Source organism: Danio aesculapii, chromosome 23 (assembly GCF_903798145.1).
Source record: "Danio aesculapii chromosome 23, fDanAes4.1, whole genome shotgun sequence".
NCBI lineage: Eukaryota > Metazoa > Chordata > Actinopteri > Cypriniformes > Danionidae > Danio > Danio aesculapii.
In genome coordinates, this window is record NC_079457.1 from 5,058,735 (window position 1) to 5,085,466 (window position 26,732).

Below are 26,732 nucleotides of genomic sequence, written 5' to 3' on the forward strand. Positions count from 1 at the left end.
TATTTTGACACTTCCGTTATTCAGCAATGTTTAATCTTTACAGTAATTTTACTTTTTAGATAAGATTACAGATTATTGTTCATGTGATACCGAGCCTTTAATTGTCATTTATAAGGGATTTATAAATTTATAAACTTTAGATTAGGTCACAAAACTGCATGAAGTTGAGTTCATAAAGCATTTATTAATATATATAGTAACCATTACTATATGCATGAATAATAAGATATATAAATGTTGATTTGAATAGTTTATTAATCATTTACTAACTCATTCTGAATGATCTTAAAAACCATTGATACTCTTAAATACAAATGGTTTGTAAATAATGCAATACTTAATGAAAAATAAATCATTACCAAAGTATGAAAGTACAATTATTAAGCACATTATAAATGTGGTTATATGTCAAGAATCCAGCATTTGTAGCTGCTGTTATAAACTGCTCACTAATGTTTATTAATGTAGAATTAATGCTTAACAGATAATTAAATCACTATTTGTTAATGCTTAATAATTGGTTCATAGTGTGTAGTTGTTATAAAGTGTTACCATATTTATATGGAATTATGAAACTCTTCTCTCTCCATAATTCTGAGCATGGCTGCATTATACTTTTTGTTGTTGTTAATATTTAAAATATTTTTATGAAATCTCCAGTTCTGTTGCAAAAGCTCCTAATTGATGATGGCGGCTAGAGCAAGCTAATGGCGCAGATTCCACGTTTACATGAATAGCACTGCAGGATGTCTAACCACTGTCTTTGCATTGATTTAACATGTAAATCTCTCATGCTTAGGGCAGCAAATTGGCTCAGTGGTTAGCACTGTTTGCCTCACAGTAAGAAGGTTGCTGGTTTGAGTCCCGGCTGGGTCAGTTATTGTTTCTGTGTGGAGTTGTTCTCCCCGTGTTGGCGTGTGTTTCCTCTAGGTGCTCTGATTTCCCCCACAGTCCAAACACATGCGATATAGGGGAATTGAAGAAACTAAATTGGCTGTAGTGTGTGTGAATGAGTGTGTTGGGGTGTTTCCCAGTACTGGGTTGCTGCTGGAAGAGCTTCCTCTGTGTAAAACATTGGATGGAATAGTTGGCGGTTCATTCCACTGTGGCGACCCCTGATAAATAAGCGACTAAGCTAAAGGTGAATGAATGAATCATTCAAGCTAAACGCTTCATCCGAATTAGTGTGAACACACCCTAATGAATGTTTTACTTGAGTTTTTGCTGCATTTACATGGTTCTGACTACCAGGAGTCCCTAGCATGTGGTGCTTTGAAATAGGGAATTATTTTGTTCAGCATCTGGTTCAGTTGTTTTTAAGCAGGGGTGCCCAAACTCGGTCCTGGAGGGCTGGTGTCTTGCATAGTTTAGCTCCAACTTCCTTCAACACACCTGCCTGGAAGTTTCCAGTATACCTGGTAAGAGCTTGATTAGCTGGTTCAGGTGTTTAATTGGGGCTGGAACTAAAACAGGCCTTTCAGGACCAAGTTTGGGCACCCCTGTTTGAAAGCTTCGTTTCTCCTATCACCACTACTAAATACTAGTGTTCAGTTTAAAGTGCAGTTTAAAGGCTCAACAAGATTAATTAGGCAAGCCATTGTGTAGCAATGTTTTGTTCTGGGGTGACTCAGTGGTTAGCACTGTCGCCTCACAGCAAGAGGGTCTCCGGTTTGAGTCCCGGCGGGGTCAGTTGGCATTTCTGTGTGGAGTTTGCATGTTCTCCCCGTGTTGGTCCTAAGCCAGCATTACTACTTTGATGCCACTTGAATCATTATACATACAATCTATAAAAACCCTTGATAAGAAATCAGTTCAATTTCACCATTGTTCAATATTAAAGAAATATAACCTGCTTAGTTTGGAAAATATGTACATATCTGTTTAATGTTTAAGACTTTACATAACCCGACTTCACTAAATCAGTTTGTGAATATTAGAACGACTGCTCACCGATCTACTAGAGGTGCTGAAAGAGGGGATTGTATTGTTCCTCTCAAAAAAAGTCCATTTAGTCAGTTTGTATTTTCAGTGAATACTACTAGGGAATGGAACTCCATCCCGCCAACAGTTAGACGATCACCTACCTATAGTTTTTTCAGTCTCATGTTAAAAATTGGTTAGGGACAAATCAGCACTGTCAGCATTAGTGCTGTATTCTTGACACTTTTGTCCTCTTCTGCTGCCATCAGTCTGTTTTATTTTTTTATTTTTTAATTGTATTTTATATTTGAAAGTGTATTTTATGTTACTATTCTGTGCTTCTATTAAAAGTGTGACTTTTTAGCATTCTGTAAGGCAGTGTTTCCCAACCCTGTTCCTGAAGGCACACCAACAGTCCACATTTTCAAGCTCTCCCTAATCAAACACACCTGAATCAACTCATTAGAACATTAGAAGAGACTCCAAAACCTGAAGTTAATGGGTCAGATGAGGGAGACATCCAAAATATGTACTGTTGGTGTGCCTCCAGGAACAGGGTTGGGAAACACTGCTGTAAGGGGTCTACAGATGAAAAAAAAAAAAAAAAAAAAAAAAAAAAAAAAGCCATTCTTGGCTCTTTCTGGCACACTTTACAGTGATGTTTATCTATGTGCATTGACCCTGTAAACAAATAAACTAAACTAAATAGGTGAATGGGATCATTTAAATTGGCTAGTGTGTGAATCTGAGAGTGTATGGGTGTTTCCCAGTACTGGGTTGCAGCTGGAAGGGCATCTGCTGCCTAAAACACATGCTGGAATAGTTGCCGTTTCATTCTGCCGTCCTCTGAAATAGACGACCTCTGAAATGGAGACTAAGCTGAGGGAATGTTTTGTTCTGTAGACAACCCAAAAATACATCTAATTTCTCAAGGAGGCTAATAATGTTGACCTTGCCAGTTTTTAAGCTTAAAAGATGAGAAAACTGTGATAGGGAATTCTGTCAAAAGTTTCCTCACTCTGATGTCAAACATTAGTTATATTTGAATAACTAAAGTCATCATTTTGTCATCGACTGTATTTCTCTAATGTTTATCTGAGCTGATTCTCATATTTTAGGATGCAGTTGTGTCGCATTGTCGAGGCACAGCTTTAATACGGAAGGGAGCAGGAGCAGAAGCGATGGCCACCGTCCTCTTCAGACTCAGAATTTCTCCTTCAGGAGGCAGGAAGGTGAAATGCTGCATCAGAGAGATGAAGAACAGGAAGAGCTCCATAACGGCCAGCTGCTCACCTGGACACATCCGCTTACCTGCAAAAACAACATCAGCTGACTCAGTAAACCTGCTCACCGCCTCAAAGTGCTGAAATTAGATTATACATTATTAAAGGCACATTTCAAATTATATAAATCAACCTTTTAATTCAGTAAAGATGCATTAAATAGATCAAAAGTGATGGTTATGTAATATATCCAGTCATGTAAGATTTCCAGTTACGATATAATGCAACAATAAGTGTGCTTATTTCAGGTGTACATTAAGTTCCTCTTCATAACTCACCTATTGAAAAGGGGATGAAATTTTCTCTCTTCACAAATTTGCCATTTTCATCCAGAAAGTGAGCCGGGTTGAATTCATTGGGGGTGCTGTACTCATTCTTATCCTCTAGGATCGGCTTCAGCATCGGCAACACCATCACACCCTGTCAATAACATCACAATAATTAAACCTATACAAATAGTAAAGGTCTTACAATCTCTTTTAGCTGATAAAGTCACTTTTTTTAAATTCAGATTTGGAAGGGATGTTGTGATCAGGATTTTAAGTATTAAACCACCTCTACGACACTGTGTGATGTCAATCCGCCTGGTGCACCAGCAGCGTTTCTTGAATATTAGACCAGAATGAGAATACCGTTCCCAGCAATATTGACCTAGAAAATAGTCACTTTTCATACTCCGTCAGTTTTATTACACAATGTAACTACAGAAGACTCGAGCTTTAAATAGGAAAATGGTCATAACTCTTTTCTGAAAATTTTGAACAAAATGCTAATGGTCTAATCCGAATCAATTCATTATGCTAAGCTAAAAATAGTTCAAGTCAACTGTTTAACTCTAGCAGACTTGAAAAGTTTGTCTTTTTCAACAAAAGGTAGAGTGCTCCTCTACTTAATATTTTTAAATAATACTTAATGATTCAATGACACAAATCTTAGGCTTTAAATACTGGTTGTAAGGTCTACGAACAACAGTAATTAGCTTACAACCTAATTAGCTGCATTTTCAATGTTGTCAGCAAAAATTGTGCTACACTTTTATAAATACTTTTTTAATTATAGCTATTTCCCAGTGCTGGGTTGCAACTGGAAGGGCATCCGCTGCGTAAAATAGGCTGGAATAGTTGGCAGTTCATTCCACTGTGGCGACCTCAGATAAATAAGGGATTAAGCTGAAGGAAAATGAATGAATAAATGAATTATAGATAGCTAGCTAACGTTAAAGCTACATACTATATTTTGTTCAGTTGATTTGAAGTGACTGACAGTTGACAAGCGGGGAAGGAATAAAACGCCACTGAAAAAATAGCCTAACTAGAACACAAGACAAAACGTAATAGAGTAATTACATTTTGATAAATGGAAGGTACAAATTAATACGACAAACAAAAATCCATATTACATGACTAGGACAAAAATATCAAATAAAATTCGGTGATTTTCAATAGCTGTTTCTATCAACTTATTTTTATGCGCATTTTGGATACGCACATAAAAAAACAGTTGATGGAAACACCAAGATGCGCATCAGTTTTGAAAATGCGCATAAAAAATGTACAGTATGTGTAACTGAGTAGCATAAACTTTTTGTTCGATGAGAAAAGATGTGCATAAACTATGATGGAAACACTTTTACTGAACAGATTCCAGTATGCGCATTAAAAAAGTCATGTGATTTTGTTATAAGAGATCATGTGATGATAAAAAGTTTTAGTTTTGGTGTTTAAATGCCTAAATGGACTAGCACCAAGATACTTGTCCCAATTAATTCAGTTGTACACTCCATCAAGGGCACTTAGATGTGCTGATCAGCAACTTTTGGTTGTTCCACGCGCAAGGTTAAAAACCAGGGGGGACCGTGCCTTTGAAAACTGAATTTGCATGCTTCGTTTAGCCATCTCCCCACCTCCTAAGACAATATAGACAGGACATCTTTGTCTTAATTCAGACTTGTGATAAAACTCGCAGACTGCAAACCTCCAGTAGGCTCTGCAGACACATGGACTTCTCGAAGACGCTGTATGACTGCAGATTAACCAACACGTCTCAATAAAGGAATTCAGCTTGTTTCGAGTCTCCTGGACTGGGTTCTCTTCTACTCATTTATTTTTTTACAACAATACCATATGAGAGTCTTGTGTCTGTTGTATTTCTCCTTTTTTTAGATGGTGTATGTGTGTACAGCACTTTGGTAAGCACACTGAAAAAAATTATTCAAAGATGATTCCTTGGATTTACTAAATTTTTTTACGTTAAGTGGTCGTAAGCAATGTATTTGGGCTGAATTTAAACAAACAAATTAAGTTGAACATTATTAAATTTAATTTGTTTGTTTAAATTCAACACAAATAAATTGTTTGCAACAGTTTTGCATGCAACACTTTTTCAGTGCACTTGTTGTTTTTTAAAAAGTGCTTTATAAATAACCTTGACTTGACTTGACTAAAAAAATGTGTGTATGGATAACCCAGCAGGCTGAGCACACTGTAAAACATCTGAAATGTTGTTTTGCTCATTCTAAAATGCTGTAACCATTTCAGTATTAGTGTTATTATATTATTAATGACCTCCAGAATCAAGAGCGCCTGTGCTCCGCGTCTCACGCCTCCAAATCCCACCACGTGTTCATTGTATGTCGGCATTTTGTCTTCTGAGGCGCAAGTCATTTATTAAATGACGAAAAGATTCACGCAGCTTCTCTTAATCACAGCAAATTACGTTTTTACTGTTGATATTTGATGCCAGTTAATCAGGAAGTGATGATTATGTTCTCTTTGACTCGCTGGATGTAAATGCTGCTTTATTCACACGTCTTATACGCGATATTCCAGTTTTGCGCATAAATTTAATTTGCATCTTTGGATGGAAACAGCTATTGACTCAAATAGACCTTTTAACATTCCATGACATTGGAATGATTTTGAGAAACAGAATATTAAATGAGAAAACAGTGGGCGTGGCTTGTTTTTTTCTACTACGAGCTGATTGGATGTAGTAAAGTAGGTGTTTCATTCAGAAAGATGGGGAAAAGGGTTTGGGGAGAGTTATTACAACCTAACAGTTATTACAATCTAACCTAACTGAGGACTCCTCCTCCTCACCATTTCTGTTTGTTGTCAAAACTGACAGCTGGAGGGGCGTGGTTAAGTATACTAGCCACGCCCAATACCTCAGACAGACCTAATCTGAGAGTTTAACTGAAAACAAAGAGGAAGTGCATTTTCAGATTCCAATTAAAGATTAGAAGGGCAAATCATTTTTGATCTTAATGACATGCACAGATTAATTGTTCAGCACAAAACTAGCAGTGTGAGCTAACAAAATCACTATGGTTAGTTTTGATCTCGTGTACTTTAAAATATGACTTAGCATTTATTGGTCTCACCTTTGGGATCAGAAATCCTGCAACTGTAGTGTCTTTGCTGGCGACTCTAGGTGGGATAAAAGCCAGGACGTTTGCAAACCTCTGAACCTCATGCATGACTGCATATGTGTACGGCAGATGAGCCCTGTCCTCCATCAGTGGCTGACGAGACTGTCCAATCACCTGATCGATCTCACTATGCACTTTCTCTATGGGAAATAAACAGAGAGCATATGAAAAGTTGATCTCAGGGTTTCCGTAGGGTCTTTAAAAGTCTCAAATTTAAAAATCTAAATTTTAGGCCTTAAAAAGTCTTAAATTGGCTGTTCAAGGTCTTAAATATTTTTGCACAGGTCTTATTTTTCTGATGTCCATGTAACGCTACATCTAATGCTCATTTAAATTCTTTTTTGTTGTTGTTGATTGGTTTTCATGCTGTTGTAGTTCTTTATTTTACTAGTCCAAATGTAATTTGTCGTATTACAACTACAAATGAGACCAACATGCAATAGCCAATCAGCTTTCTGTTATTGAACTCAGTGTGTTTGGCGAATGTGATGTCATCGCTGTGTTTGAGGAGGTTCGCTTTCGGTGCACGCGACATGATTTCGGCTGGCAGAGTGAACAGATTTCAGGTGAAATATTACAGAATATGTTTTTCCACCATTCACAGGTTTTACACTGATGTATATATTACAATTTTGAAGTTAAAACTATTTAAACAAGTTACTTAAAACAATAAAACAAGTTACAAACTAAAATTAAGTAACATATTATGTCTTTTGATCAGTTTGCAATATACTGATGCCCAATTTCTAGGCTTTATTGGTGATAATGGTCTGGACTGTTGGACCATTATTGCCTTTTGAGCTTATAAGTAGAGGACAGAAACTAGCCAGACAGTAATGTGTGAATTGTTGAGTGGGCAAAATAAAAAAGTCAGTATTTTTAGTAAGTTTTTCTTGTTTTTATTCTTGCCATAATAAAAATATATAACTGTAGAGGAACACATGCTCTGTTGCCATTAATATTTAACTTTGATAGGTAGAACTGTCCGAGATATGAACTAAAGCAAGTGATGCATCAAAGTTGGATTTAACAAATCTTGAATGGTTATAAAAGTCTTTATAATCATTAAATTAATTATAAAAATAATAAAAAACAATGTTTAAAAATCTTCAATAATATTAATGACATGACCTACTTCCGGAAATGTACTACTCTGTTTCTCTGTCTGACTTTACGGTCTGTTTCTTTTGTCCGCCCCCTGTCATTTAAAAGAATATCTCAATGGCAAACGCGTCAAGTATAAAAGCCTTGTCCCTTTTGTGAGGTCGCGATGCAGCGCCAGGCGAAAGTATAAAATCAGCCTTAAGATGTTTGTTTGTTTTTTTCTGTAGTTCAATGGTGCATCTAACCTGTCTTTATTACTGTTCAATTTCAATACATTTATTTTGACACTAATTTAGTGATTTTGCATTTTCTCTTGATGTGTGTTTTTGATATTGTGATATAGATCTTAATTTTAATACTTAATAGTCTTAAAAAGTATTCAATTGGACATTATGATATCTGCAGAAACCCTGAACATAGATACAATAGAAGTCTCCATCTGTATATAATAATAATAATAATAATAAAATTAAAATGAGGAACAACAACAAAAGAGAGAGAGAGAGAGAGAGAGAGAGAGAGAGAGAGAGAAAGGGAAACGTATCAATAACATATATTTTATATTGTCCCAATAAGTATACTTTTCGTACATTTATTACTGTTCTTTTCTTAAACACATTAAGTACTTGGACCATTTTTGATAAAATAGGTTTAGCTTATCTATTTGCATGTAAGACATTTTTCCAAAGCAGCTACTCTCGCCAGTTCTACTACCCATTCTTGAAAGGAAGGGCATTTTCTGATTTCCAGCTCCTAAGAATTATTTGTCTTAGTCTTACAACCAATTATTTGTATAAGCTGGTTTGTACTGGTTTTATCTGTCCATCCACCCAATAAAAACAATCTCGAGCATAGTGAAATATGAAAATCTAAAACCAAACAGATGTAATCAACTCTTTTCCAGAAACCCTGAATTTTTGTACAAAACCACAGAGCTCTGTTAAACATCATTTGGGAAATATTTGAAAAAGAAATTCACAGGAGGGCGAATAATTCTGTATATAGTGACCCACCTTGCACATCAGGATACTTGGCCATGTAGAGTAAAGCCCAAACCAGTGTTTTAGCAGTGCTTTCTGTCCCCGCGCCAAACAGATCCAGCACACAGTGAATCAGGTTTTCCTCTGTGAACTCGGCTTCTTTGTCCTTACACTGGGAACAATAGGATGATGAAAAGAGGATTTAACTAGGTTACTAATACTGGGTATAAAATATGTGCAATATAGTTGCCGAGTGCTGCAATAACAATAATTCTTGCGCTATAACATTTAACTAAAGAAATGCTATTTTTATTGCTATTGCTTTTTCTATTATTAGCCATTAAAAAACACAAAATGAATGATGAATGTGCTAAAGGAAATATGTAAAAGCCATTTTCTGACCGCATTAAATGTAATTCTGGATTTAAAAAACTGTTGGGCAAATTGTGAAACATTGCCACCTACAGATGAACTTCAGAACAGCAGTAAGCAAAACCCCAAGATACTTGAACTCCTCCACTTGGGATAAGGACTTTCCTCCAACCTGGAGATGGCAAGCCACCTTTTTCCAGTGGAGCACCATGGCCTCAGACTTGGAGGTGCTGATTCTCATCCCAGCCGCGTCACACTCGGCAGCAAACCACCCTAGTGCAGGCATAACTGCAGATATCGGAAAAAAACTGGGATCTAGGTATCTCATCCTGCTGTTGAATATGTTCAAACTGCCATTTCCATACAGATCTCCTAGTTTGACAATGCCCTTTTTTGCAATAAAAGGAGACCTTATTAATACACTATTTTGGTTTAAACCAAAATATGAATAAAAATATAAAAAAATATGAATAAAAATATAAAAAAATATGAATAAAAATATGAATAAATATAAAAAAAATATGAATAAAAATATGTAAAAGCCATTTTCTGACCGCATTAAATGTAATTCTGGATTTAAAAAACTGTTGGGCAAATTGTGAAACATTGCCACCTACAGATGAACTTCAGAACAGCAGTATGTGAAAGCAGAATTATGATATTAAACGGACTGAAAAAAAAAAAAATTAAAAATAAATAAATAAAGATATGAAACTGCCTGAAATACAGCAGTATGTACTGATACAGTATATACCAAATGTACTGGTATTTTTCCAGTACCAGCTTAGGTGATGTTAATGTCTTAGTTAAGGTTTAGTAATCTGTTAAAAAAAAATGTTAAATGTTTTATTAAACGGAAGAACTAATAAAATTCACTTGTACTTTTATTTTGCTAAGATTAATCACGATTAATTGTATTCAAGACATATGTGTGTATTATTTATATTGATTATGTATATGTAATACACTCATGTAAATAAAACAAAACAATTTTGTCATTGATATTTAATTGTATATATAAATTTTATCATATACATTTCTATTTTATACCTAAATATAAGCAAGCATTTTTCCCCAAATACAGTTGAAGTGAGAATTATTTGCTCCCTTTTGAATTGTTTTTTCTCTTTTAAATATTTCCCATTATATATAATGATGTTTAACAGAGCAAGGAAATGTTCACAGTATGTCTGATAATATTTTTTCTTCTGGAGAAAGTCTGATTTGTTTTATTTCGGCTACAATAAAAGCAGATTTTAATATTTTAAACACCATTTTAAGGTCAATATTATTAGCCCCTTTAAGCTATTTTTTTTTTCGACTGGCTCCAGATCAAACCATCATTATACAATAACTTGCCTAATTACCCTAACCTGCCTAGTTAACCTAATTAACCTAGTTAAGCCTTTAAATGTCTCTTTAAGCTGTATAGGAGTGTCTTGAAAAATATCTAGTCAAATATTATTTACTGTCATCATGACAAAGATAAAATAAATCAGTTATTAGAGATGAGTTATTAACACTATTATGATTAGAAATGTGTTGAAGAAATCTGCTCTCCGTTAAACAGAAATTGGGGAAAAAATAAACAGGGGGGCTAATAATTCTGACTTCAACTGTATATGCATGTATATTTATATATACACAATAAATATACACAGTACACACACATATATTATGTCAAAACAAACTTCTATTTAGGATGTGATTAATCTTTGTCCAGCACTAACTTTTAACAGTAACTGAATCAATCTGGCTTCTTCCTGAACATACATATAAACAATATATACACACAATAAAGCAACACACCAAGTGTTTGTTATTATACTGCAGCTGTTAAAGTAACCCTTTTTGCAGCTTAGTTCAATATCATGATAATAGCTCACACAGTATTTACAGTTTCACCCAATTAATTGCAACTAGAGTATTAGATACCGTCATAAGGCCGTCACACACCCGACAGTTAAAAGTATCACACACCAGACGCGCACATTCGCATGATATTTAACATGAAACTAATCAGATGGCGCTCTGTGGCGCGGCAGGACTATAAACAGCGTCCTGACTCGTTGCTGGGCGCCGTGGACAGCCGCCAGACTTGCGGCACCGGTGTGTGCACCCTGATAGAAACTTATGTTTAGAATTCTGAATGCATGGCGCTGCGTGGCGCGACGCTTCTGGTGTGCGACCTGCTATACAGTATACCTAAAATGGACTTTTCATTTTAATTTGAGTTCACTTGATTTCACTGAATCATTTCAGTTACCTTCTCGATTTCGTCCAGGTAACAGTCGATGTAATCTCTCGGACTGGATGGGTTTCTATCCTCCTTGTGTTTGTTGATTTCCTCCTGGAAAAACAGCTTCAGCTTGGTGAGGTTGGCAAACGCAGTCTGGTGTTTTCCCGGCAGCAATGGCATCACAGTGGGAAACGCGTTATACAACTGTTGAGGGATAAACACAATCCATCAGTAGAATATCAGAAATAATTAATAATAATTAATAATCCATCATTAAAAAATCTTCAATAAAGCACATTTCAAAAAAGCTGCAGAATATATATGGTATTCTGCCCTCACTCCGGTGTCTCTCTTCCCAAAGTTAGACAGACAGATAAACTCTTTCCAACACGTGAGATGGTGGGAGAATGCTGCTTTATTCCATGCCACATTGAGTATGTTGAAACAGAGTGAAACTATGTAAAGAGATGTACATAAAATGAGCTATAGTTATCTATGTACATAACAATAACATCTGAGATAGAATATAAATACAAACAGATAATAAACTTACAGACAATGCTTCAACAGGATGAGAGGATTGTAAGTAGAGGTGGGCGATATGACCTAAAATTAATATCACGGTATTTTTCATCTTTTGAACGGTGACGGTATAATATCATGGTATTACTTTCAATAGCAAAACAATATACATCTCAAGGAAGAACGGACAAAAGAAAGTCTCACTTCTATCACTCTTTAAAAGTTTTGGTTTGGGTCATTGTAAATGCTCAGTCTCGTTATGAGCTGATCTTCATTTCTCTGTGTTGGTGGAATAAAGCAGGCAAGTCAGCCGCACCAATTTATAAGCAGACAGAGCAGGATTCTCATGATGACCACCGGCGCAATTCCGCTCTTTGTTATGAGCCGTAGTTTCAGTGTAAACTTAGTAAAGACGAGTTTCTTTGGCGATGATGTGTACAGTGTTAGATTTTATATTTAGCGGACATTTGCGCTGAACACGCGGTGAATGCAACGCATCGAGATTCGGGCACCTTCTCCGAAAACACTCGATTGATCTCAGCTGGCGGATCAACATTTACCTCATGTTATGATCGCTGTCATCTGCGCCATTATTATTATTATAACTTTAGGTGAGGTTTGCAAACCTGTGCACTTTTCACTCTTCAGCCGTTTGCATTTCCTGCAGTAACAAAAGCTCCTTGTTATCTGACAGCGGGAAGCGTTGAGTGACTGACCAATACAGCAGCAGGGTAGAGCGATTCAGCAAGTTTTTAGAGAAAATCAAATCAGATTGCACTACAACCATTATATTCAGACACACAAATGCTCCCAAATATATTATGAGGGCGCATAGATTATATTTCGGGCGCTCATGCGACCAAAAGGTTGCAATTTCGAGCCCTGTAGTATAAGGACATGTATTCAGACCACAACTGAACGTTTGAAGAAAATTGAATGCCTTATTATTTAGAATTAGCTATTATTGATGTAAATGCAGCCATTCAAGGCGCATAATTGATTTATCACGGTATTGACGGTATTAGAAAATCCATGTCGTGGCGCAATGTCACACCGGTGATGACTATGACACCGGTGTACCGCCCACCCCTAATTGTAAGTGACTTCTTGTAAGGTGTTCTTTTTTAAATGAGGCAATTAACTGATTCTAACTGTCAGAATGTTTCTATGGCAACAAAGAAGCTAAATCACTAGGCATTAATGTATGGATTCTAAATACTAATATTTAGTAGATGATCCAGCACATATGGTTTCAGCATCGCTGTCACAATGTGTGCATCCACAATAGTCAAATCTCAGCATCTGCAATGTTGAATCAGGATTACTGTTGACCAGATCTGAAAAACACACATGATTTTTTGGAGTTTTGCAACGTTTAACCATAAAGTTACCTAAAACACTTATTATTGATGTGTGTTTTTATCATTTAATTCAGTTTAAAAGTATTCAGGAATAAAAATAATTGCATTTCTAACTAATTGCATTTATGTACAGTATATGATAAAGACTATGGTGTTATTTTACATTTGATTATGAAATATTGCTAATTATCAGGTTCCTGGGCACCACCATCTCTCAGGATCTGAAGTGGGACATTCATATAGACTCTATTGTGAAGAAAGCCCAGCAGAGACTGTACTTCCTTCGTCAGCTGAGGAAGTTCAACCTGCCACAGGAGCTGCTCGTACAGTTCTACTCAGCTGTCATCCAATCCATCCTCTGCACTTCAATCACCGTCTGGTTCGGCTCAGCTGCCAAAACCGACCTCCGCAGACTACAGCGAATAGTCCGGACTGCTGAACAAATCACTGGCACAACCCTTCCTACACTTCAAGAACTGTACTCTTCCAGAGTGAGTAAAAGGGCTCGCAAAATCACTCTGGACCCCTCACACCCAGCACACTACCTGTTCGAACTGTTACCGTCTGGTCGGCGCTTCAGAGCACCAAGCACAAAAACAGCCAGACACAGGAAAAGTTTCTTTCCTCAGGCTGTCTACCTTATGAACAGTTAAATATTCCCCTACTGTGCAATAAATATGTGCAATACTTTATCATACGCACTTGTACACAGCACCTTATATCAATATACAATGCAATACCTTCTACATTCGCACTTGTACACTTATAACCTGTATATTTATAACAATCTGTACATACAACTCAACATCCAGGTTTCTTGACTAACCGCATCTGTTTAATGTTTATTTTGTGTTGTCACTTGTCACTTTATGTACATTGGAAGCTTCTGTAGCCAAAACAAATTCCTTGTGTGTGTGAAGCACACTTGGCAATAAAACTGATTCTGATCAAGCACTGTTTATGTTATCTGTACAGTACTGTTGTGCTATATTTCTCAGTGTTTGTGATTGCTTTATTATACTTCATAGCGATGTCAAAGTCATCCCAATGTATCGAAAATGAGGAATTCTCTCCAAGTAGACATATTCATTTCTTCTGATGAAATTATATATTAAGTATCGCAATATATAGCGCAGAAAAATAAAATATCACAATGCAAGCTTCACCGTGCAGCCCTAATGCAAATCTTAAAGGGTTAGTTCACTCAAAAATGACAATTCTGTGATTAAATGCTCACCCTCAGGTGTTCTTCATCTTCTGAACACAAATGAAGATAATTTAGCTGAAAACAGCTCTCTCTCATCCTCCATAGACTACAGTACAAATGCTTTCTGGTGCACAAAAGTGTTCTTGCAGCTTCGTATTCTGGGAATATAAACTTATATTCCAAAGTAATGCAAAGTGTCAGATCCCCAGCACGGTTGTGTAACTTGTTTTCTCTTTTCAGTCAGCTGGTCAGGCGGTTTCTGTCTCCAGAACATAATTTGCTCGTGCTTTCATGCTACAGAAACCATTTTGTTGATTAACTTGTGTGGTCTGTAGCTGGGCCGGTTTCTACACCTATATGGCAATTTACCCTGCTGACTCGTAAACTGAATTTGCATGCTTCGCTTACCCATCTCCCCTCCTCCTAAGACAATATAGACAGGACATCTTTGTCTTAATTCAGACTTGTGATAAAACTCGCAGACTGCAAACCTCCAGTAGGCTCTGCAGACACATGGGACTTCTCAAAGACGCTGTATGACTGCAGATTAACCAACACGTCTCAATAAAGGAATTCTGCTTGTTTCGAGTCTCCTGGACTGGGTTCTCTTCTATATTCACTCATTTATTTTTTTACAACAGTATGATTACAATTAAATCACTGTTTTTGGTCCTTTTCATGAACGTCTCAGAACTATTGCCGTCTATAGAGGATGAGAGCGCTCTGATTTCATCTAAAATATATTCATTTGTGTTCTGAAGATGAACGAAGGTCTCGGAGGATTGAAAGAGCGCAAGTAATCACAGAATTTTTGGGTGAACTGACCCTTTAAAAATCAGCAGCTCTGGCTTTCCTTCATTTTTCATGGATTGTTTTCATAATTTTGTGGCTTTTACAGGCAGAATTGAATTAAATATTAATCTAATATTTCGTGCACTTTTTTGAGCATTTGGGTGGGTTTTGGACAGCTTTTGGGCTGGAAAAAGTCAGCTATATCTTGCAATACTGATCGTTGATCCATTTTGGTGGAAGTGATCAACCAGCTTTACATGTTTATATCACTTTTATATCTTCTAAACACTAATTATCACTGTTTTGCAGTACACTAGCTTATAGATACCCTAAAAATGAATAATTCTGATACTAACATCTATAAAACTTCATGGCACCTTTAAAATAGGATGGTTCACAACTACTATAATATGCATGTACGTGGTTTGAAGAGGGTACAAATTACAGTAACTCTGGTTTCTTACCCGGCCCCAGATATTAATGGGCAGCTTAAAGGTGTCATCTGAATAGTCCAACAGTTTATTAAAATCATCGTTGCCGTAATCGAACTTGTAGCCAAAAACAAGACTGCATATTATATTGCCCACCGCGTAGGTCAGGATGTGATGAGGGTTGAACGGCAAACCTGGGAAAGCAAAAGAGAACAAACAAAATGATCTTTAAATTCAAAATTGGGCGGTACAGGGGCTCAGTGGTTAGCCCTGTCGATTTAATAGAATAGAAAAAATAGATGTAATAGAAACGATGTAAATACTGTACCTCGCTCGCTGTGTACAGCGTCACAGACAGAGCGACACTCCTGCAGGATGGAGTTTTCTAGAGTTTTCTTGCCTACACCGAAATACTTGAGTGTGGCCAAAGCGAAACGCCTCTGCTGACGACACATGTGACCACCGGAGAAGATCAGACCTACAGAGCATCACAATTATTAGCCCGTCTATGAACATTTTTAATCGTTTTTAAATATTTCCCAAGTGCTGTTTAACAAGGAAGTAAAGAAATTTCACTGTATTTTCTATAACATTTTTCTACTGGGGAAAGTCTGATTTCTATGGAAGCCTGTTTTTCGCAGGTAAAAAACAAAAATCATGCCTTAAAAAGTCAAAATATGACTACGCAAGGTCAAAATTACAAAATAAAAAGTCGAAATTATGAATTTAAGGTTGTAGAAATTACAGTGTTAGACCAAAAGGTGGCGACATAATCTAAATGTGTCACTTCATATATTTAAAAATAGTGAATCTACTGAAAAACATGAAATCTTTCTATTTCTTCCTCCCTTTTCTTTTCTATTTCTTTTAGATTCTTCTACTTCTACTTATTATTGATCCACTTCCTGATTTCCCAACCTCCCCTCGCCTCCTCACTATCATCATTAATTATTACTTCTACTTTTGTTCCCATTATTAGTACTACTGTTCTGACTTGTCCTCCTTTTATCTCCTCATTATCATTAGTATTTCTGCCATGGTCATTATTCAGGTTGCTGTCGTTGTGGTAGTACTAGTGATTGTAGAAGTAGTTGTAGTAGTATCAGTAATGGTAGACGTCATTGGTGTAGTAGTATCAGAATAAGTAGATGTAGTAGCAGTAGTTGTCGTTGGTGTAGTAGTATCAGAAGTAGCAGTAGCATGTTGTTGATGTAGATGTTGTAGTATTGGTAAATGTTGTTGTAGCAGTATCAGTTGTAGTAGATGTTGTAGTAGTATCAATAGTAGTAGTCATTGTAGTAGACGTGGTAGTAGAAGTAGTTTTTTTTTCCTCTATCTATTATATATATATATTTATATACGGTGTTTCCTCTAGGATTTTTTCCAGCTGTGGCGGCAGGCCTTTTTTACATAGATCTACAAACTACCTGTGGCGTTATTTTAATGACAAATATCGTGAGCGCGGTATTACAAGTCGAGATCGCATTTATCTAATAGCCTACCCTACAGCATGCGAATCTCTTTGCTTGCGCGCCGATTTCCTCTGCTCGTGCACAAAGCTTCTTGCGCGCCCTCAAGTACGTGCTGCTCAAGCGCAGACAGTGTTGCCAGATTGGGCGGTTTCCCGCCCAATTGGGCATTTTAGAATTTATTTATGCGGGTAAAAAGTGACATAGGCGGGTAGTGAAAATTTTGGGCGGTTTTGCAACTGCGTGCCCGCCAGCCCCGGTCTGCCCTCATAAAGCTGTTTTGATCTCCCAAAGAGACGCCATAGCCCCCGTTCTTCACATACATATGCTTAGAACAGTGTATAAACGCTTGTGATCTCCACAGCTTTTGGGCTGGAAACAGTCAGCATCATCTGGCAACACTGAGCGCAGATCTTCTTGTGCGCTCTCAAATAAACGCTGCTGAAGTGTGATTAAGTGCGTTTATGTAACGAGTATGTCTCCAACATTTATTAGATTTGCTAGAAATATTTATGAATGTCTCCAATAGACCTACAGAGCGGTATTAATGCGTCCTGAAGTCAAGTGAAACAGCTTTACGTCGTGTTTGCTGGCCTCACGCATTACGCACTTGCCAGTCAGCCAGTCAGTCAGTCAGCATGTAACCTTAAAGGGTTAAACAAATGACGCACAGCACTACTACGGTCGGTTACAGAAAAGTTCACGCGGTTATAATTCACTTACCCTTTAATACGTTTTGGTACTATTAAAAAAATAAAATGTTTTGAATGAAAAGCTGTAATATAGCCGTGGCAGGATGAATTTTGGCGTGGCGCCCCGCCATGGAAGAATGAATGTAGCGGAAACCATATATATATATATATATATATATGCTATTTGTTTCATTTAATGATGGTTATATATGTTATGTATATATATATTTTTTTTTTTCTTCCCCATATGTATGTACTCAGACTATCCACCTAGTTACCTTTACATGCACGCACACACATGCACACATTGTGTTTTCATGTTTTTGTTGTTGTTTCATTCTTTTTGTATGTGATCCCATTTTGTGTACTACTTGCATATCCTAATAAAAAAAGGAAAAGAAAAGACGACCTTTCATACAACAGTATTGTCACAATTTGATTTATATCCAATCTCTGGCTCAGTGGTTAGCACTGTGGCCTCACAGCAAGAAGATCACTGGTTCGAGTGTCGGCTGGGTCAGCTGGCATTTCGGTGTGGAGTTTGCATGTTCTCCCCGTGTTGGCGTGGGTTTCCTCAGGGTGCTCCGGTTTCCCCCACAGTCAAAAAACATGTGCTATAGGTGAACTGAATAAACTAAATTGTCTGTAGTGTATGAGTGTGTGTGAGAATGAGTGTGTATGTGTGTGGGTTGTGGCTGGAAGGGCATCCGCTGTGTAAAACATATGCCGGAAAAGTTGGCTGGTCATTCTGCTGTGGCGACCCCTGATAAATAAGGGATTAATTCGAACAAAAATTAATGAATGAATGATAATATGCAAACAGTTGAAGGCAACATTATAATCCCTCCTGTAAAATTAGTATTCTTTCTCAAATATTTTGAAATGCAGCCTTTGTTGACCGTCATATTTGTGAGGTTAAGGGTGTCACCTATAGTCAAATGTGCAGTGTTGCTTTTTACCTTTCCCTTTGCAGATCCTGTCATTGACAGGGAAGAACGGTCGGTCAGTAAAGATGTCCGCCTGCTCCACAAACGCCTCTTTGAAGACCTCATATCCCGTCATCAGGATACAGGGTTTGGTTCCAATATAAAATGTGCACACATCTCCATGCTTCTCTGCAACCTGGAAAACAGGTTAAAGGGATAGTGAATAGAAAAAAATGACAACGTACTCAGTATTTACTCTCCCTACTCCCTGTCTACCTCAGTTTCTAATGACGGCATAGTTTCCAAAAGTTGCCCAGTGTATCATCAGCATAATGGATTAAATCACATTTACTGTCACCCTACAACTTGTGGGACCAGTTCCTGTTACATTTTTAAACCGTAATATTGAAGTCCAGACATAAAGCAACCATCAAAAACTATATATCAGTTAAAAGCTGAACACTTCTAGATCCCATACAGGCCCGTAGCCAGCCTCGTGAAAGGGGTGGTTCTTTTTTTTCTCAAAAAGTGGGCCTTTTTGCCTCATTTAGGTTACTATTTAATTATGAGATTTAAAAACTGCACTTTAGTGACATTTAAGCACTATTTTAGCTGAAATAGATTGTCGCATGGTCATCATAGCCAAAAAAATTAATAAAATTATTAAAAAATTCACGGATAACAAAAATAGCCAAAACAGTCTCAATATTAATATTAATATCGGTCACTTTTGGTGCTTCACACCTTTTTATTGGTCATTTTTTGTTTAAAGAATAAGGTCCAAGATTTAGAATAAAAGTTACTTATTTTTCAAAACTTTCAAACAATACAGTAGTGAAAGATGACTTCACTTAAGTCAGATTGTAGGTTTTCTTGCACAGCTAGATGTTGGACTTATGAAAAATAATTATGTGCACTGGCAAAAACTGATTGGCTGAAGTCGCACTGAAGTGACAGCCAACAGACGATTCCACTTGGTCCTAAAACCTTTTTCGATTAGTTATTTTTACTATTTATGATGGCATAGTAGTCAAAATAAGACAAATGAGCTCATGTAGTGTATATGACAAATTCTGGATGTTTGTCAGAGAGGGGTGGGTCTTTTGAATCACTCGAACCCCAGCTGGCTACGGGCCTGTCATACGTGCTGACGGATAGATGATTTTTGATACATATTATAGAGCAACCATTATTTATTGATTAGCAACAAGGATACTGATCAAAGTTGTAAAGCATTACTTTGCTACAAACATTTTTTGGATGTTTTTAGAGGCTAAATTTAAATCAAATTCTGCCAAACTTCAGAATTGCATGTGTACTTTACAAATATTGTCAAAAGTATGAATAAGTACAGTTTATATTATTCAAAACACTGGGGGTGCCATTGTATGGCCATCAATGGAAACTGGTGGTCATCCAGAGCATCGCCTGCTGTTAAATCTAGCCTACAGTGCGTCTGCTGTTCAAAGCTATCGTAGAGTGCCATCTGCTGGTAAAAATTAGCTTGGAGCACCAAAAACTAGCCTAGAGCGCATCTGCTGTTCAAAACTATCGTAGAGTGCCATCTGCTGGTAAAAATTAGCCTGGAGCACCAAAAACTAGCCTAGAGCGCATCTGCTGTTCAAAACTATCGTAGAGTGCCATCTGCTGGTAAAAATTAGTCTAGAGCACCAAAAACTAGCCTAGAGCGCATCTGCTGTTCAATACTATTGTAGAGTGCCATCTGCAGGTAAAAATTAGCCTAGAGCACGTTTGCTGTTCAACACTATTGTAGAGTGCCATCTGCTGGTAAAAATTAGCCTAGAGCACCAAAAACTAGCCTAGAGCGCGTCTGCTGTTCAACACTATTGTAGAGTGCCATCTGCTGGTAAAAATTAGCCTAGAGCACCAAAAACTAGCCTAGAGCGCGTCTGCTGCTCAAAACTATCGTAGAGTGCCATCTGCTGGTAAAAATTAGTCTAGAGCACCAAAAACTAGCCTAGAGCACGTTTGCTGTTCAACACTATCGTAGAGTGCCATCTGCTGGTAAAAATTAGCCTAGAGCACCAAAAACTAGCCTAGAGCGCGTCTGCTGCTCAAAACTATCGTAGAGTGCCATCTGCTGGTAAAAATTAGCCTGGAGCACCAAAAACTAGCCTAGAGCGCGTCTGCTGTTCAAAGCTATCGTAGAGTGCCATCTGCTGGTAAAAATTAGCCTAGAGCACCAAAAATTAGCCTAGAGCGCATCTGCTGTTCAAAACTATCGTAGAGTGCCATCTGCTGGTAAAAATTAGCCTAGAGCACCAAAAACTAGCCTAGAGCGCGTCTGCTGCTCAAAACTATCGTAAAGTGCCATCTGCTGGTAAAAATTAGTCTAGAGCACCAAAAACTAGCCTAGAGCGCGTCTGCTGTTCAACACTATCGTAGAGTGCCATCTGCTGGTAAAAATTTGCCTAGAGCATCAAAAACTAGCCTAGAGCGCGTCTGCTGTTCAACACTATCGTAGAGTGCCATCTGCTTGTAAAAATTAGCCTAGAGCACCAAAAACTAGCCTAGAGCGCGTCTGCTGTTCAAAACTATCGTAGAGGGCCATCTGCTTGTGAAAATTAGCCTAGAGCATCAAAAACTAGCCTAGAGCGCGTCTGCTGTTCAACACTATCGTAGAGTGCCATCTGCTTGTAAAAATTAGCCTAGAGCACCAAAAACTAGCCTAGAGCGCATCTGCTGTTCAACACTATCGCAGAGTGCCATCTGCTGGTAAAAATTAGCCTAGAGCACCAAAAACTAGCCTAGAGCGTGTTTGCTGTTCAACACTATCGTAGAGTGCCATCTGCTGGTAAAAATTAGTCTAGAGCACCAAAAACTAGCCTAGAGCGCGTCTGCTGTTCAACACTATCGTAGAGTGCCATCTGCTGGTAAAAATTAGTCTAGAGCACCAAAAACTAGCCTAGAGCGCGTCTGCTGTTCAACACTATCGTAGAGTGCCATCTGCTGGTAAAAATTAGTCTAGAGCAACAAAAACTAGCCTAGAGCGCGTCTGCTGCTCAAAACTATCGTAAAGTGCCATCTGCTGGTAAAAATTAGTCTAGAGCACCAAAAACTAGCCTAGAGCGCGTCTGCTGTTCAAAACTATCGTAAAGTGCCATCTGCTGGTAAAAATTAGTCTAGAGCACCAAAAACTAGCCTAGAGCGCGTCTGCTGTTCAAAACTATCGTAGAGTGCCATCTGCTGGTAAAAATTAGTCTAGAGCACCAAAAACTAGCCTAGAGCGCATCTGGGATTCAAAACTAGCCTAGAATGACGACTGCTGTTAAAAACCAGCCTAGAACACCATCTGCTGCAAAAAAAACTAGCCTAGAGTGCCATCTGCTGTTCAAAAATTACCTGAACTATCACTTTAACTTATAATGCACAAAATGTCAGCTGTCAACAGAATTCATTGCATCCAAAAAAACATACCTTGGGAAAGACCTCCATTGGATCCCCAAAGCCTATACTTAACACGTTTCCAATAAAAGGCAGAGGGAAGGGTCCGGGTGGCATGTTATTCGTAAAAACATCTCGAAAGTGTTTCACCAGAAGCAGCACAGAGAGAAATATGAGGAATCCCTGAACATCCAGCCACTGGCCAATCAGCTGAGAGAACACTGACGCCATCGGTACTGATAACAGAGACATTACACACATTAATTAGCATTAAAATGCACATTTATATTCTTCAACTCTGTTTGTCAACATGATTGAAGGGATAGTTCACCTAAAAATTTAAATTCTATCATTTACTCATCCTCCCCTGTTCCAAATCTGTTGAACACAAAAGAAGATACTTTGAAGAATGCTTGAAAAAAAAAAACAGCCATTGACTTCCATAGTCATTTCTGTTCCTACAACTGATGTCAGTGGTCACTTATTTCCAGCGTTCATCAGATGAATCTTATTTTGTGTTCAACAAAAGGAAGAAATTCATAGCAGTTTCAATGTAAATTTCATTTTTGGGTGAACTATCCCTTTAATGGCTGAACATTACAGCATTACATGTCAAACATCCAAGCAAATACCTATCTGCATTCACACACACCTCTAGATTTGCTAAGAAACAACTAATGTTAAAAGTACATCTATTTATAAAAGCATATTTAAAAAGACTAGTTAAAGTGTTGTACATAAAAATCAAACTATATGAACACTTAGTCCCTTTATTTATCAGCAGAATGAACCGTCAACTTATCCAGCATATGTTTTACACAGCAGACGCCTTTCCATCTGCAACCCAGTACTGGGAAACATCCATACACACTCATTCACATGCCAATTTAGTTTATTCAATTCACCTGTACCGCATGTCTTTGGACTGTGACGGAGCACCCGGAGGAAACCCACGCCAACACGGGGAGAACATGCAAACTCCACACAGAAATGCCAAATGGCCCAGCCGGGACTTGAACCAGTGACCTTCTTGCTGTGAGGCAACAGTGCTAACCACTGAGCCACCATAATAATAAAATTGCACTTTGTAGGTAGGTAGGTAGTGCTGTTGCCTCACAGCAAGAAGGTCACTGGTTCGAGCCTTGGCTGGGTCAGTTGGCGTTTCTGTGTGGAGTTTGCATGTTCTCGCTGCGTTCGTGTGGGTTTCCTCCGGGTGCTCCGGTTTCCCCCACAGTCAAAAGACATGTGGTACAGGTGAATTGGGTAGGTTAAATTGTCCATAGTGTATGTATGTGTGAATGAGTGTGTATGGATGTTCCCAGAGATGGGTTGCGGCATTCACTGCGTAAAACATGTGCTGGATAAGTTGGTGTTTAATTCCGCTGTGGTGACCCCTGATTAATAAAGGGACTAAGCTGAAAAGAAAATGAATGAATGAATGAATTATTGCACTTTTAATAAACTTGTGCCTACGTTTTTAGCATCTCCCTACTGACAATAACAACAGAATCTATGGCAGAAGTTTGTTAATGGTTTCCACCACTAAAAATGTCCATAAATTAGCAGTTTTCAGTATTTAATGACTCATATTTTTAGTTTTTCTCATTTATCTATAGTTTTGAGTTGCATTATGGGATCTTAATATTTGTTCCAACTACTTTTAACCTTGAAAAGTTGGCACAAGTGACTTCTGTAAGCATTTGTAATAGTTTAAAGTAGCGCTGCACGATATTGGAAAAATCTAGACTAGCATTATGATTTTTTCTATTTTGCGATATGAATACAATTTCATCAGATGACTTAATATCTCTATTTGGAATGAGTTTATAATGTTAGATCGATTGGGATGATTCCGCAGTGGGAGTAATAATCTAATCTAATCTAATAGTCAATTTATAAACTTTTTGGGGTCCCCTGACACATTTTCGTTATGGTCTGTGCTAGTTGCAGTGCATTTCTGCATTTGCATGTGTTGTGAGTGTTTTCATGCATAGCTATCTATAAATACAATTAAGAAAAGGACACAATTGAAATAAAGTGTTTTCTCATTTCCCGATTCCCATGTAAAGTCCGCCATGTAAATAGCAAATGTGCTATGGCGCGGTGAAACTGGCTCTTAAAGGGAATAGGAGATGAGACTCTGATTGGTTTATTCTCAAAACACACCTATAACTCATTAAAAGAATAATGAAGGTGGATTTTTCCGTCCTTAATATAGAAAAAGTGGATTCTGACACGCCTTTAATGCGTTTGCACCCTGGGCTTTGGACTTTGCGCATGGATCGTCAAAACAGAGCCCCTAATGTTAAGTGGTATACCGTCTGTGTTGGTGTTGTATACTACGCTACGAAAACCTTGTAATACTGTAAGTACATTTACTGTTATTTTACAGAATTATTTCTCTCTATATTATTTCTTATACATTATATTATTATTTCAAAACTACTAAAATGTCAATAAAAGTCACTTTGTTAAACTATAGAGTTGAATTTTCAACATTAAAAGTCGACAGAGCAGAGATCAACATCTCATAATGCAACTCACAACCGTAAATAAACAGAAAACACTTGGCCATCACAAAATACGGACACTGTAAATGCACTTTTTTTTTTACAGTGTACAAATACCTCAAGGAACATTATAAACAATCAAGTTTGATTAAATCCAGAATAATCGAATGATTTCTACTATAGAATGTCTCGGTGTATATATTACATAACCACAATTGCTTGTAAAACAACATCAATGTAAACATTTACTAAAGACTCACAGGACCAATACAGTTTCTATTAAAAACTATTCTAACTTCTATTATAGTCACTTATAGCAGTGTTTCTCAGTCACGTTCCAGGGGGACCGCCAGCTCCATGCCTCCTTAACCAAACACACCTGATTCAGTTGATCGGCTCATTAGCAGAGACTGAAAGACCTGTAATGAGTGTGAAAGACAAAGGAGACATCCAAAACATGCAGTTCTGGTGGTCTTCCAGGAACGTGGTTGAGAACCACTGACTTATAGTGATAGACCACCCCAAAATGAAGATTTATTAATCATTACTTACTCATTTTCAAGTCATTCTAAACCTTTATGAGCGCCGTTCTTGTTGAACATTAAAGAAGATACATTGAAGAAAGCTAAACACCTGCATCCATTGACTTCCACAGTAGGAAAAACAAATACTATGCAGGTCAATGGTATTGAGGTAGAGTTAGTTTTATATTTGTACATTCGTCGTTATATTGTTTAGCATGCTAATTTGAATATTGGGTCTGAAATCGCATTTAAATAACTTCAAAACAACATTAGCACTATTTGATTGACCGTGAACAATGTTGTATTTGAATAGTCATCGACTGCTGTTATGATTTCAGCATTCAGAATATGCAGATAATACTTTTCGAAATTATTTTATTGAGGAGAAAGTCTGAATGTGCGAATACTTTACCTCAATATTCACAGATTTCCAACATTCTTCAAAATATCTTCTTTTGTTTTGAACAGAAGGCACTCAGAAATGTTTGAAACAAGTAGAGGGATGGTTAATGATAACAGTATTAATTATTTAGTGGTGAACTATCCCTTCGAAACCATTCAAATACTAATACTTCGACGATGTCTGTTGTTATTGCTGGAATTAGCATGGCATCATATTCATCTGGAGACAGCGTCCAAAACAAACACACGTTCGCGGTCACCGTGACATTCACATTTGACATAAGAACACTCATAAAAGTTTTATACCACATTATATAAACGAAAATACAACACAATAAACAAGACTGACTACTTACCCAGAGCTCAGATAACCGCGTGTCCAGTTACTGTGGTGATTTCATAAATAGACCTGAAGGAAACAAAGGCATTTACTATATAACTATATAAGTTATAAGCAATGATATTTATCAAAGCTTCTTAAGACTTTTCACAATTCACTCATTTTGATAGCTACAAACTACAAACATGTGACCTACTGTATGACGTGTCCATTGGCTTTCACACTTTCTTTCGTTTAATTATTGTATTTTTATTATTAATTTAAATAGAATTTTAGGTATGTTGAAGGTAAATGAAGCAGAAAATAACGAGATATTTCAGGATATACATTTCAGCAGTATTATTTATTTCAGATATTTCAAATCTTCACCTGACGTCAAATTTAGAAGATCCAGAACGGAATTCCAGCTTGGTAACAGTTGCAACGTTTCCCGCGGAATTTATTTTAAAATATAACAAATCACAAATTCAACTACATTTAACCAAAATAAGTATTACATTTTAATTCTGTAGTCAATTTTCGTGTAAAAACTAACCTATGTCTACGTACTATCAAATTAAATCTGCTAGCAGACTTAAATTATTGATGCATGTCAGATCATTTGACTCTTTTGGGCTGTCTGTGTTGACATGACTGTTATCTTGTGTGCATAATCGAGCTGTGAAAATCTGAATCCAGGGTTGCCAGGTTTTCACATAATACCTACTACGCCCAGTCAAACTAGCTCCCCAAAATATGACCCAATAATATCAAAACTCAAAATATTTCACAATCAATTTATAAAATAAAATATATTTTACATCTCTACATGGATTATAAATGG

General features: G+C 37.2%; 1 protein-coding gene across 1 annotated transcript; it reads right to left on the minus strand.

Annotated features, from left to right (window-relative positions):
* Window positions 1-2,810: 2,810 nt before the first annotated feature.
* On the minus strand, window positions 2,811-26,411 carry LOC130216985 (cytochrome P450 2J4). The gene is made up of 11 exons (XM_056448945.1): window positions 26,279-26,411; window positions 25,926-25,978; window positions 22,167-22,369; window positions 18,762-18,924; window positions 15,970-16,119; window positions 15,675-15,835; window positions 11,356-11,532; window positions 8,751-8,889; window positions 6,586-6,773; window positions 3,482-3,623; window positions 2,811-3,231 (listed from the first exon to the last, which is right to left on the minus strand). Exons 3-11 carry the CDS (start codon window positions 22,362-22,364, stop codon window positions 3,035-3,037), a joined length of 1,515 nt encoding a protein of 504 aa, XP_056304920.1. The 5' UTR covers window positions 22,365-22,369; window positions 25,926-25,978; window positions 26,279-26,411; the 3' UTR covers window positions 2,811-3,034.
* Between the last annotated feature and the right edge of the window lie 321 nt (window positions 26,412-26,732).